Source organism: Zophobas morio, unplaced genomic scaffold, assembly GCF_036711695.1.
Source record: "Zophobas morio isolate AGI-343-1 ecotype UQ-CSIRO unplaced genomic scaffold, CSIRO_AGI_Zmor_V1 ptg000044l, whole genome shotgun sequence".
Taxonomy (NCBI): Eukaryota; Metazoa; Arthropoda; class Insecta; order Coleoptera; family Tenebrionidae; genus Zophobas; species Zophobas morio.
The window spans coordinates 6,682,535-6,695,220 of NW_026972149.1; the positions used below are offsets into that span (position 1 = coordinate 6,682,535).

General features: G+C 33.0%; 2 protein-coding genes across 2 annotated transcripts in view; one reads left to right on the top strand and one right to left on the bottom strand.

Annotated features, from left to right (window-relative positions):
• Window positions 1–970: 970 nt before the first annotated feature.
• LOC135141917 (uncharacterized) lies at window positions 971–8,398 on the bottom strand. The gene is made up of 3 exons (XM_064073506.1): window positions 8,140–8,398; window positions 7,807–8,073; window positions 971–1,515 (listed from the first exon to the last, which is right to left on the bottom strand). The coding sequence occupies exons 1-3, from the start codon at window positions 8,204–8,206 to the stop codon at window positions 1,067–1,069; spliced, it is 783 nt and encodes a 260-aa protein (XP_063929576.1). The 5' UTR covers window positions 8,207–8,398; the 3' UTR covers window positions 971–1,066.
• The window catches only part of LOC135141918 (uncharacterized), a 35,089-nt gene continuing 30,524 nt past the window's right edge, over window positions 8,122–12,686 (top strand). The window contains exon 1 of the mRNA XM_064073507.1: window positions 8,122–8,223. The gene's annotated coding sequence lies outside the window, so the exon portion shown is untranslated. The remainder of the gene's footprint in view (window positions 8,224–12,686) is intronic.

The window sequence follows — 12,686 nt, forward strand, 5'->3', positions numbered from 1 at the left end:
TCCTTGAGATTCTTTCAAACTACTTCAAAAACAAAGCAGAAGCGATTCCCGAGATTCTTTCAAACTACTTTAAAAACCAGACACAAAGAATCTTTGAGATTATTTCAAATTGCTTCAAAAACAATACTTCAATTATTTGAAAGACAAGACATCACGGGTAGCGGGGGATTCGAGCATCTGGAAGTCGCAAATTTTCCAGAGATGCCAGTAGCCCTCGTACACCAGAGCACCGGTGCCCAAATCCAAATTTTATATACTTGTAAAAACAAGTCAAACAAAAAAATAAACGAAAACGGAAGAACTATTTTTTTATATTGTAGGAGACATAAAACGTCGAGAAAAAATTAAAGCCGGGCGGCATTCGCATAAAATCAAGTCTGAAGCGGGGTCCAGAAAAACCTCGACGCAGGATTCGCGATCCATCCAGAGGAATGTATGGGTTTAAATAGAGGCCACCTTCGGGAACGAATCAGTCTCAGCCAACAAGTGAAGTCCAGACCATCGGAGAAGAGATCATTTTCATTACTTGGTTTGGGTACTCGTAATAACAAGTGGGGGGTCCAAAATAATAGTAATAATAACAATAATAACTTTATTGGCCAACAGTTTCCCAGGACAATTAATATTATTATGTTTTATATAATATTATTATTATTAAAGTTATCATAAATGCAGCAAAATAACTTAAGAAGCACATAAATATACCAATTGTAATCAAGTTAAACAAGTCCATGCACGCTATTAACCCTAAAGTGATACGTTTCCAGTCCTAGCCGACAAGTACAACATGACACTCGGATTTCCGCATTAAAAAAGTTTTTTTTTTAATTTTTGAAATATGCGAAAAATGTGGGTAAAGCGATTATGACATAACGCTGTCCAGTGAATTAATTGTGTTGATGACAGTTTGTATCAACACGTATTAAAATTGGGCATTTCCACTAAATGAATAGTGTTTTTGGCTGGTCGATCATTAATGTAGATTCGCCATTTAATTTTTGTAGACAGTGTAAACCCGCGTGGAAACTGGATAATTGGTAAAATCGCTAAAACAGGAAACCGTCCGTCATTCTGGTCCGTAAGCGAGCAGGACGTTTCCGTTGTGCAACTTTTTTATTTTAATTAGAGCTTTATCGAAGTTCCGGCGATCAGCACGTCTTAGACTTTCGTCAAAAACGAGTGTGTTCGAGTGCGTGAGTTTCATTGTATCTTTGTGTCGGTTTAGAGGCACGTTTCGAGCGCTGTCGTCGTAATCTTCGTCAGTTTGATCGACGACATCCACGGGATTCGCAGGAAGGCCGCCCCCGTCTTCCGGTCCCACCACCGCCACGCCGGCCGCTCCCATGCGGACGCAGTCAAATGACCATTCCACCAGCGTCAGGTCCTCCCAGTTCGCCTCCATGTCGATACACAAGTGAACGTTACGACTTGCGAAGTAGATATTAGAGAACTGCACGCACAAGCGAATGAACTGCAGACGTGGGAGGCGGAAACACATCGGTGGAGGGTTTTTACCTGAAATTTCAGCCGAAATTATTTTCTATAAACAAAGAACGAGATGGTTTTTCGCTCCGGGAGAGCAAATGGCGAAATACGGCTTGTTTACAAGTCGCGTTGTTTTCCATTTCGGTCGAGACCTAACGAAATTTGAGGTTCGAAAACAGCGAAAAAATCATTTCTAATCGCCCCAATCGACGAAAGGCGTAATGGAGTTGTAGAAGTTAACTCAAAAACAGTTGTCACTTTGTAAAACTTTACTTTTTACGAGGGGGAAAAAATTAACCCTAACGGAATTTAATTAAGCTGTCACTTCAATATTTCTACTCAAATAAGATTTTAATCGAAAGTTAAATATTGCGTCAATTTAAATATTTTCGGAGCTGAATTTACGTTCTATCATGTATGTTTGTTCTCCTGTACTTTTGCAAACGTTATCGTTTCGCTCTACCAAAGACAAATCAGTCGGAAAATCTTTGCCCTCCGTAATTTTATAAGCTTTTATGAATTGGTTTAGTACTCATAAATTTTTCACGTCAACGAAACAAGATACTCTATCTTAAAATGTGTGTAAAGTTTCAAGCATATTTCAAGTATACAAAATGAATAAAAGTATTATCTAAAGTACTCGGGAATTTCTAAACTTACCCGACTTTTTAATCTATAGCGATGAATAATAAAACGATTTAATTATTATTCAAAAATCTTCTGCTTTTACGCCATTAATACTATTTACTATAGGGCACAAAGGGCTCCATTAGAAGGATTTTAACCTGCCATAAAAAAATCCCGTTTTAAAATTCCAAACACTTAATCTCAGTCAAATTGATGCGTCACTTTTGCTAAAACAACTTAGTCCAACACCCGACAAGATAACTCGGAAAACCATTTCAAATCACTCTAACACGAATTTTGTCCCTTCTCTATTATAAAACACGTAACAGCCAATTTCCGCCAATTCACATATATATAATTTCCGTTCGGTTTAAACTTTATCCTGCAATAGCTGCATCTGCCGCTAAATGATCAGAAACAATTCCCCTAGATTCTAATAGCGAACATTCACTGAAAAGCGTCTTAGTTAACGAGAAAAATACTTAAGCCAGATGAAATTTGCTCATCTGGCTTAAGTATTGACTCAGTACACTTATAATTTTTATCGACGGGTTTCAGCAGCGACGCTGTCGTTTCCTTCACAATACAGACACCCGGAAACGTATAACTTTCCATAAACTATTGTAAAATTACGTCATCACTTTTTTGGGGGACCATGAAACAAAAAAATTGGTCGAAAGTTGTTTCGAATTGAGCTTTTCTTTACACAATATTGTGATGACGTCATCAATATTTACAAAGACACTTATATCAACTTGAATTGGTGTAGTGTAATACTAAAAATAACAGTATTGCATTTCTAAAATTAAAATGCAAATGGGTTTTCTTTTCGTATTATAGAACATGTGTACGACGCGCACCGGAATAGGATGTTGAGTTCGACACCGACACCGACACCGGTCTGAACTGAGTCTGAACATAGGCATGTAACGCCGCGCTATATTTTATACAATATTATTATAATAATTTGATTTTTCTATATGATAAATAAATAATAAAGTATATTTTATAATAAACAACAATTGACAATACATGGATATATACTATAATTAATCCATTCATTAATCATCATTTTGTCAAAAAATACAAATGCAACATATTTTTGGTTTTTATTATTTTTTAAGAGAAAATCAATGACTTCACAGCGTATACGTGTTTAATTTATATAAATTGACAACGCAGAGTTAAAACTCCATTCGTGCGTCCCTAAGTCGACGCACAATTTTTTTTTCTTCTAAAATAAGAAATAAATCTTGTGGTAAATACCATAACCAAAAAATGACGGTTAGACTTTTTTTTCTTCTTTAATTCTCATTCTACAGAAGAACATATAATTAACCGCACCCACCCACCCCGCCTCCATTTCGGTGATTCGTTTTATCTGGTCTGATAGAAACTTGATTACATGCTGAACAGAAATAAAATTAGTCCTTAGAATAAAAAAAACATGGGTGGGTGGGCGGGGTTAGTACTTGCTAAGAAAAGACTGATTTTGGAAAATAACATACCCCCTAAGAGAAGAGAGGGTGGGTGGGCGGGGCTAGTACTTGCTAGGATAACATTCAACGACATTAAGAGTAGTTACTAAAATAAAGAGGGAGTGGATGGGCGGGGCTAGGGTTGCATATCAAAGACTCAGCAGGAAATAGTTAAAGTTTGCCCCGCCCACCCACCCGTTCTCCCATTTTTTCTTCTAAAATAAAAAATAAATCTCGTAATAAAGAGTATAAGAAAAAATTATGGTTAGCCCTCTTTTCCTCTTCTTTAACAGCCTCACTCCCTTTTTACAGAAGAATATATAATTAACCCCGCCCACCCACCCCGCCTCCAATTCAGTGATTCAAAAAGTGGATTCCATACTGAACAGAAATAAAGTGAATCCTTAGAACAAGAAGAACTTGGGTGGGTGGGCGGGGTTAGTACTTGTTAGAAGAAGACTGATTTTGGCAAATGACGTACCCTCTAAGAAAACAGAGGGGGCGTGGGGGGGCTAGTACTTGCGAAGATAAAATTGAACAATATTAAGAGTAGTTACTAAAAAATATGAATGAAATGATAAATCACAAGTACAGAGCAAAATTTTGGGGTGACGTCATCAATTTGTTAGGGGGGATGAGCAAATACATTTTGATCAAAAATTTACCATGTTTATGATAACTTTAAAACATCTCCAAGATTTCAAAACATTCGGTTTTGTAGTTCCTCATTAATTCGTAAAAATAAATTCACGCATTCATTATTTTTTTGAGTCATTCTCTATATGTAAAACAAGAAAATATGAATGGAATTATAAATCACTCAACATATTTTGTCCAATTTAGATAGGATTTATTCGGCAAACTTTTGAAGTGACGTCATCATTTTTTTGGAGGGGATAAGTAAATACATTTTGACTAAAAATTTATCATGGTTGTCATAACTGTAAACCATCGGCAAGAGTTCATTCGGTTTTGCAGATTCAAAATTATATTGCAAAATTTTGTGTCATAATGGGTGGGCGGGGTTAGTACTTGCTAATAAAACATTGATCAATATTAAGAGTAGTCACTAAAATAAAGAAGGGATGGATGAGCGGGGCTGTTGCTTGCCTATCAGAGACTCAGTAGGAAAAATTTAAGTTTGCCCGCCCACCCACCCATTCTCTCATTTTTTCTTCTAAAATAAGAAATAAATCTTGTGGTAAAAAATGTAACAAAAAAATTACAATTAGCTTTTTTTTCGTCTTCAACAGCCCCTGAATTTTACAGAAGAAGATATAATTAACCCCGCCCACCTACTCCGCCTCCATTTCAGTCATTCACTTTATCTGGTCTGATAGAAAGTGAATCCCATACTGAACAGAAATACTATTAGTCTTTAGATTAAACAGAACGTGGGTGGGTGGGCGGGGTTAGTACTTGCTAAGAAAAGACTGATTTTGGCAAATGACGTACCCTCTAATAAAGTAGAGAGTGGGTGGGCGGGGCTAGTACTTGCAAATAAAACATTGAACAATACTAAGAGTGGTCACTAAAATAAAGAAGGAGTGGATGAGCGGGGCTATTGCTTGCCTATCAGAGACTCAACAGGAAAAAATTGAAGTTTGCCCCGCCCACCCACCCGTTCTCTCATTTTTTTCTTCTAAAATAAGAAATAAATCTTGTGGTAAAAAATGTAACAAAAAAATTACAATTAGCTTTTTTTTCGTCTTCAAGAGCCCCTAAATTTTACAGAAGAAGATATAATTAGCCCCGCCCACCTACCCCGCCTCCATTTCAGTCATTCGCTTTATCTGGTCTGATAGAAAGTGGATCCCATACTGAACAAAAATATTATTAGTCCTTAGATTAAGCAGAACGTGGGTGGGTGGGCGGGGTTAGTAATTGCTAAGAAAATACTGATTTTGGCAAATGACGTACCCTCTAAGAAAATAGAGGGCGGATGGGCGGGGATATTGGTTGCTTATCAAAGCCTCTGCAGGAAAAAGATAAACTTAACCCCGCCCGCCAACCCGTCCTCTCATTTCTTGTTCTAAAATAAGAAATAAATCTTGTGCTAAATAGCATAACAACAAAATTACACCCCGCCTCCATTTCAGTGATTCATTTTATCTGGTCTGATAGAAGTGGACCCCATACTGAACAGAAATAAAATTAGTCCTTAGAATAAGAAGAACGTGGGTGGGTGGGCGGGGCTTAGTACTTGCTAAGAAAAGATGGATTTTGGCAAATAACATATCCTCCAAGAAAACAGAGGGCGGGTGGGCGGGGCTAGTACTTGCTAAGACAACACTGAACAATATTAAGAGTAGTTACTAAAATGAGGGGGTGGATGGGCGGGGCTATTGCTTGCTTATCAAGGACTCTGCAGGAAAAAGTTAAACTTAGCCCCACCCACCCACCCGTTCTCTCATTTTTTTTCTAAAATAAGAAATAAATCTTGTGCTATATAGCATAACAAAAAAATTACAGCCCGCTTCCATTTCAGTGATTCATTTTATCTGATCTGATAGAAAGTGGATCCCATACTGAACAGAAATAAAATTAGTCCTTAGAATGAGAAGAACGTGGGTGGGTGGGCGGGGTTAGTAGTTGTTAAGAAAACACTGATTTTGGCAAGTTACATACCCTCTAAGAAAATAAAGGGCGGGTGGGCGGGGCTAGTACTTGCTAAGATAATATTGAACAATATTAAGATTAGTTATATTTTTTAAATTAAAAGTAAAAATTTTGATTAACGATTTATTAACCTTAAAACGATGCAATATTTCAGGGCATCCAATTTTGCAGTTTAAAAATTTAATTTTGATTTTTTGTCCCTGGATGTCTACGGTAAAAACTCAGCACGGATTCATGAACTACAAGTGGAGGTGAATTATTTTTATAAAATTGAAGTAATGTTTATTTAGTAAGTTTTGCAAGTAACATCACCCTGTTATTAGTGGCGATTAGCCAAATTTTGGTTAGGATTTTTCACGATATTCCTAATACACATATAAAACTTGACAGTAGTCGGTGTAATAGTTTCGGAGATTATTTGTCTTATAAAAATCCGGACAGACAGACAGACGGAACCGGGAGACCTATTTTTTGTACTCTCGGGTTCATGAACCGTCGAGAAAACACAAAGGTAGCCAGTCGTCTAATGGACTCGAATACATATTTCTTAGTACGCGCAGGAAGCAAAAAGCCTGGCCATAAATTTCTAAAAAGTGCAAATAAAATTTTCCGTCACGTTAATATTTTTTTATACAATTCCGTAAATTAAGAAATATGTGAACAACAGCCCGAACCGTTTTTTGATATAGTTTGCTCCGGTTTGTGTAGTTCCACCTCCGCCACACTTACACAAAAAGACCGATCGAAGTTTCTGAACGAAACACACCTAAATCTCTTTTCTTGACATTAAACAAGAAACAAAAATTTATTACCTTACAAAATTTACTACTTTACTACTAGAGAGAATAACATCTACGAAATCTGGTCACCATTTAAAAAACCTCTGCAGCGCGAAACGAGTTGATTTTGCGAAAATGTAATGTCCGAACCGGTTAATTTAACTCTGTAATTTCAAAAATCGTTTTCAGAAACTTTACTGACACCATTATGGGTAATAACTCTTATTCACCCGTGAACTTACTATCGAGATAGTAGTGAGATCGTTTAAAAAAGTCGATTTAAACTTTGCTTACTTTGTACTGAAAAATTACAACTCAAAGGAAGCCGTGGAGCAAGCAGTTTTGCATAGCAAATAAAATGGATATTTTAATTGAATTTCTCTATATTGCAGAAGCAGTAAATTTCAACACCGCGTCTTTAAAGGTATAAATCTCTTAAAAGGATGGCTCTGCGCGGAAACTTTGACGTTAATTTTACACATCCTATGTTTCGCATAAGCTTCAGATAAATTAACAATCCTTTCGACTTATCTTGATTACAAATACATTACCAACAAACCAGCGTAATCAAAGCTAACTCAGAATCATTTTTTTTTACTGTATCGTTCGAGTGACATCTAGGGCACTGTTATAGTCGTTCCTAGGTCAGTAGCAGCTTTTTATTGTCGGTAAGCGTTCGGAAAATTCCTGCATTCAAATAACCACAATACGGACACTTTCTTTAAAGCATAGCTAATGAGGCGAGATGCTAAACTCAACTTGAACTAGTGACCGACTTAGTTTCGTTGTACATAAAATCATATGAAAGCTTGAATTACCAGAAACAGTTCTCTTATAAAGTACGCGGCCATTCATAGACATTAGGGCGGTGAGAGAAAAGTCCTCAGGCTCATACGACACATTTAAGCAAGCCTTTTGATTAAACTGGTCTAATAAGACTCCCGTACAACAGCCACATTGTCCTTCAACACACGAACAAGGTAATCTAAGTCCTGGTAGTAACGAACTGCTCGTTGTGGCCACTACTTGATTAGTAGTTGATGCACTCGTCGTGTTCTTTGACGTTGACACTTTGTTCTTGCCGTCTAAAAGTGGAAACAATGGACAAAATCGTTATTCTCGGGGTACCGGATCGATTGAAAACTATTTACCTTTTGCTGCTGCACATAATTGCTCGTTAGTTAACACAATTAGACACAAGAGGACAAAAGACTTCATTTTCACAGTTTGTTGTGGCAAGTAAATCTTTAATGTACCGTTTACTGAATGGTTTGTAGGATACTGAGTTAACCCGCATATGCATATGTACCACTTTCTCGATTTCTGTCTGTTCCGGAGAGTTTTACCTTATTGATTCATTGTACGCCGAAAAAATTAATGTGGACATTGCAATCAACACGCGGTTATGAGGGCACTTTTTTCAACCACGGGAACATGAACTGCTTCTTTCACCTGCCTAGTTTACTTTAAAACGATCTAGGAAAGCTACTCGAACACCAATTTAAAATTTAATTTATCGTTTTATGTTAAAAGGTCTAAAAATGAACAGGTTGGGAAAATGTGTACGTTTTACAGCTTTGCAATATGTGTACATTTTGACCTCTAACACAAATACCGGGCGTTTTTACAATTTAATAATTCTTTGAGGTGACGTCATTAACTCTCTAGTGGGGTCAATATTTCTTTGAATCATGATCACACATTACGGTGGAAATTCCACGGAGACTAAATTTCTTCTTACATAAATTTCTACCAATCTATTAAGTAAAGATGACCTCATCTGTCTGTCTGTCTGTCTGTGGTCTGTGTCGATTTTTATTTGTCAGATACATAATATCGGAAACAGTTGTCAAATTTTTACGCATATTGGCAATATCATCTAGATGGTAAAACACTGATCAAAATTTTAATAAAAAATTTACAGTAGTGAAAGGCAAATAAAGATTATTATCATTATTATTATAAATTATTACAAAATTTATTTAAATTTTATAAAATCACGTACTCCACCACTTGTGGTTTATAAATGGTTTATAAATTCATGTCGAGTTTTTACCCTAGGCATCCAGATTTTTGGAAAAAAAAATTAAAACTGTGTAAAACATTTTTCACTTTAAAATTGTTCATGCCCCCGAGAAATTGATGATGTCATTTTACAATTTTGAGGTATAAATGTTATTTAAATGTTAAAAGGTAACACAATTCTGAACTTGTGATTTATGAATCCGTGTTGAATCATATAATAAAGATCGCAATTTTTGGGAAAAAAAGACAATTTTTCTCGATTTTTTCAACTGTTCAATCTTTCGATATTTCAGTTTGAGGATTGTTCAATTTGTCGATTCTTCAGTTTCACAATTTTTCAAATTTTCGATTTCTCATTTTTTTTTATTTTTGGATTTCTCAATTTTCCGATACTTTTATTTTCCTATTTTTAAATTCTATTTCGATTTCTCGATTTTTCAATTTTTTTTGTAATTTTAAATTTTAGATTGGATGTTACTTTTTAGAAATTTTGATTTTTCGAAATTTTTGAGTTAAAATGTCTCAGTTTGGAATTTTTTGATTTTGCACTATTCGATTTCTCCGTTTTTCTCAGTGTTTCGACTTCTTGACTTCTCGATTTCTCGATCATTGAATTTTTTCGATTTATTGATTTCTAGTTTTTTTGGTTTTTTTAGCTTTTCAATTTTTTAAATTGATTTTTTTTTTTTTTAGATTTCTCCGTTTTTCGATTTTACCATTTTTTGTTGTTTCGATTTCCCAACTTAAACTTATTTAATATGTATTTCAATATTTCGATTTTTCGAATTTTAAAATTTTTCAAATTTTGATTTTACTATTTCTCGATTTTTCAAATGTTCGATTTTGCAATTGTTCAACTTTTCAATTTTGAGAATCTTCCAATTTCTGGATTGTTTAATTTTGGGGTATTTTCATTTTTTCATTTTTTAAATTTTACATTTTTTGATTTTTTGACGTTTCGATTGATCTTTCAATCTCTCAACTTTTCGGATTTCTCGGCATCTCCGTTTTCCAATTTGAAAATTTTTATTATTTTGCTATTTCTCGAATTTTCAAGTTTTCAAATTCTCAATTGTCCAACATTTCAGTTTTGGGAATGTTTCAATTTTTCGATATTTTTATTTTTTGATTTTTTAAAATTTTTTAGATTTTTTAATTTTTTGATGTTTCGATTGCTCGCTCTTTCGATTTCTCGATTTCTCGGATTTCGATTTTTCGGCTTTTCTATTTTTCAATTTTTTTTATTTCTCAATTTTGGATATTCTTTTAGATTTTTCGAAAAGCATTTTTCTCGTTGGTTATCAGCTTTAAATGTTGTTTTAATAGTTTATTGATTTAATTTGTTGTACCTATTTGTCGCCTCGTGTAAAGCTCTATTTGATTTCTGGATTTTCTATTTTTTCAATTTTTTGATTTTAGATTTTTTGATATTTCGATTTTTCGATTTTAACACATATTTTTCAATTTCTCAATTTTTCAATATTTCAGTTTTGGGTTTCTTCTCTGATTTCGTTCGATTGTTCAATTTTTCTCCCATTTTTCAGTTTTTCCATATTCCAATTTTGGAATTTTGCAATATTTTGATTCTTCAATTTTTCGAGATTTGAATTTCTCGATTTTTTACTTTTTCGAATTTTGAAGTTTCAATTTTTAAATTTTGGATTTTTCAATTTTTGATGTTTCAATTTTTCAATTTCAATTTTTTGATTTCCCGCTTTTTCGACTTTTCGATTTTTCAATTTTCCAAATTCTCGATTTTTCAATTTTTCAATTTTTAAAATTTTAGATTTTTCAATTTTTTGATTTCTAGTTTTTTTGATTCTTTTAGTTTTTCATCTTTTAAAATTTTACATTTCGATTCAATTTTTTGATTTTACCATTTTTTGATATTCACATTTGCCGATTTAAATATTTTTAATATTTCAATTTTTCGATTTCTCGACATATCCGTTTTCGATTTTAAAAATTTTTTGATTTTTCATTTTTACTATTTCTCAATTTTTCAAGATTTCCATTTTGGGAATTTTTCAATTTTTCGATATTTTCATTTTTCGATTTTTATATTTTAGATTTTTTGATGTTTTGATTTTATAATTTTTTGATGTTTCGATCATCCGATATTTTGATTTCTCGACTTTTTTTATTTCGATTTCTCGACTTTACGGAATTCGCTTTTCGGTTTTTCAATTTTTTGATTTCTCAGTTTCCTTTTTCATTGATTTTTGATTTTCCCATTTCTCGATTTCCCAACTTTTCAATGTTCCGATTTTTGATTTATCGATTTTTCAACTACTGGATTTCTCTATTTTTCAGTTTTCCAATTTCTCAATTTTTCAATGGTTCAGTTTAAGGTTTTTACAATTTTTGCGTTCTTCACTTTTTCATGTTTTTCAATATTTTAGTCTTGGAATTTGGCAATACATGTTTTATTCTTCAATTTTTGTATTTTTGGATTTCCCAATTTTTTATTTTTTCGATTTTTTAAATTTTAGATTTTTTGATGTTTCGATTTCTGTTTTTATTTATATTTTTCAACCTCTCAATTTTTCGATATTTTAGTTTTGGGTTTTTTCACCTTTTCGATTCTTCAATCTTTCACCCATTTTTCAGTTTTTCAGTAATACAATTTCTACAATTTGAAATATCCGATTTTTAAATTGTAGATTTTTTCAATTTTACTAGTTTTTGACTTCAATTTTTCGACTTTTCCATGTCTTAATTTTTTAGTTTTGGATTTCTAAATTTTCCAATGTTTTAGTTTTGGAATTTTACAGTTTTTCAAGTGTTCAATTTTTCGTTTTTCAATATTTCAGCTTTGGACATTTGCAATAATTTTCAATTTTTGACTTTCCTAAATTTTCGAATCTTCAGTTTTTCTTCGATTTTTCCAATTGTCGAGATTTTAGTTTTGGAAATTTTCAAGTTCGATTCTTCAATTTTTCAAGATCTCGATTTTTCAATTTTTAGATTTTTCAAATTGAGATTTTTCAGTTTTGCGATATTTTAGTTATGGAATTTTTCAGTATTCCGATTATTCGATTTCTCAATTTTTCAATTTTCGATTCTTCAATTCTCCTGTTTTTTAATTTTTCAATTTTCGAATTTTTAAATTATAGATTTTTCAGTTTTGGATGTTAAATTTTCGGTTTTTTAATTTTCCGATTTTTTCAATTTTTCGTTTTTCCAGTTTTTTGACTTTTCAATTTTTCGATTTTTTGACTTCGATTTTTCGACTTTTCGATTTCTTAATTTTTTAGTTTTTCGAATTCTAAATTTTTCAATGTTTTAGTTTTGGGATTTTACAATTTTTCGAGTCTTCAATTTTTCGGTTCTTGAATTTTTCTTCCATTTTTCAGTTTTTCAATGTTTCTGTTAAGAAATTTTGCCATATTTCAATTTTTCAATGTTTCGATTTTTTAATTCTTCAATTTTTCGATTTTCGGGTCTTTGGTTTTTCAAATCTAATATTTTTCGACCTCGATTTTTCGAATTTTCGATTTCTCAATTTTTCAATATCAGTTTTGGGATTTTGCGATACATATTCCGATTCCTGAATTTTTCGATTGTTCGATATTCAGATTTTTTTATTTTTTCGATTTTTGAAATTTTGGAATTTTAAATTTTAGGTTTTTTGGTGTTTCGATTTTCCGGTTTTCAAATATTACGATTTCTC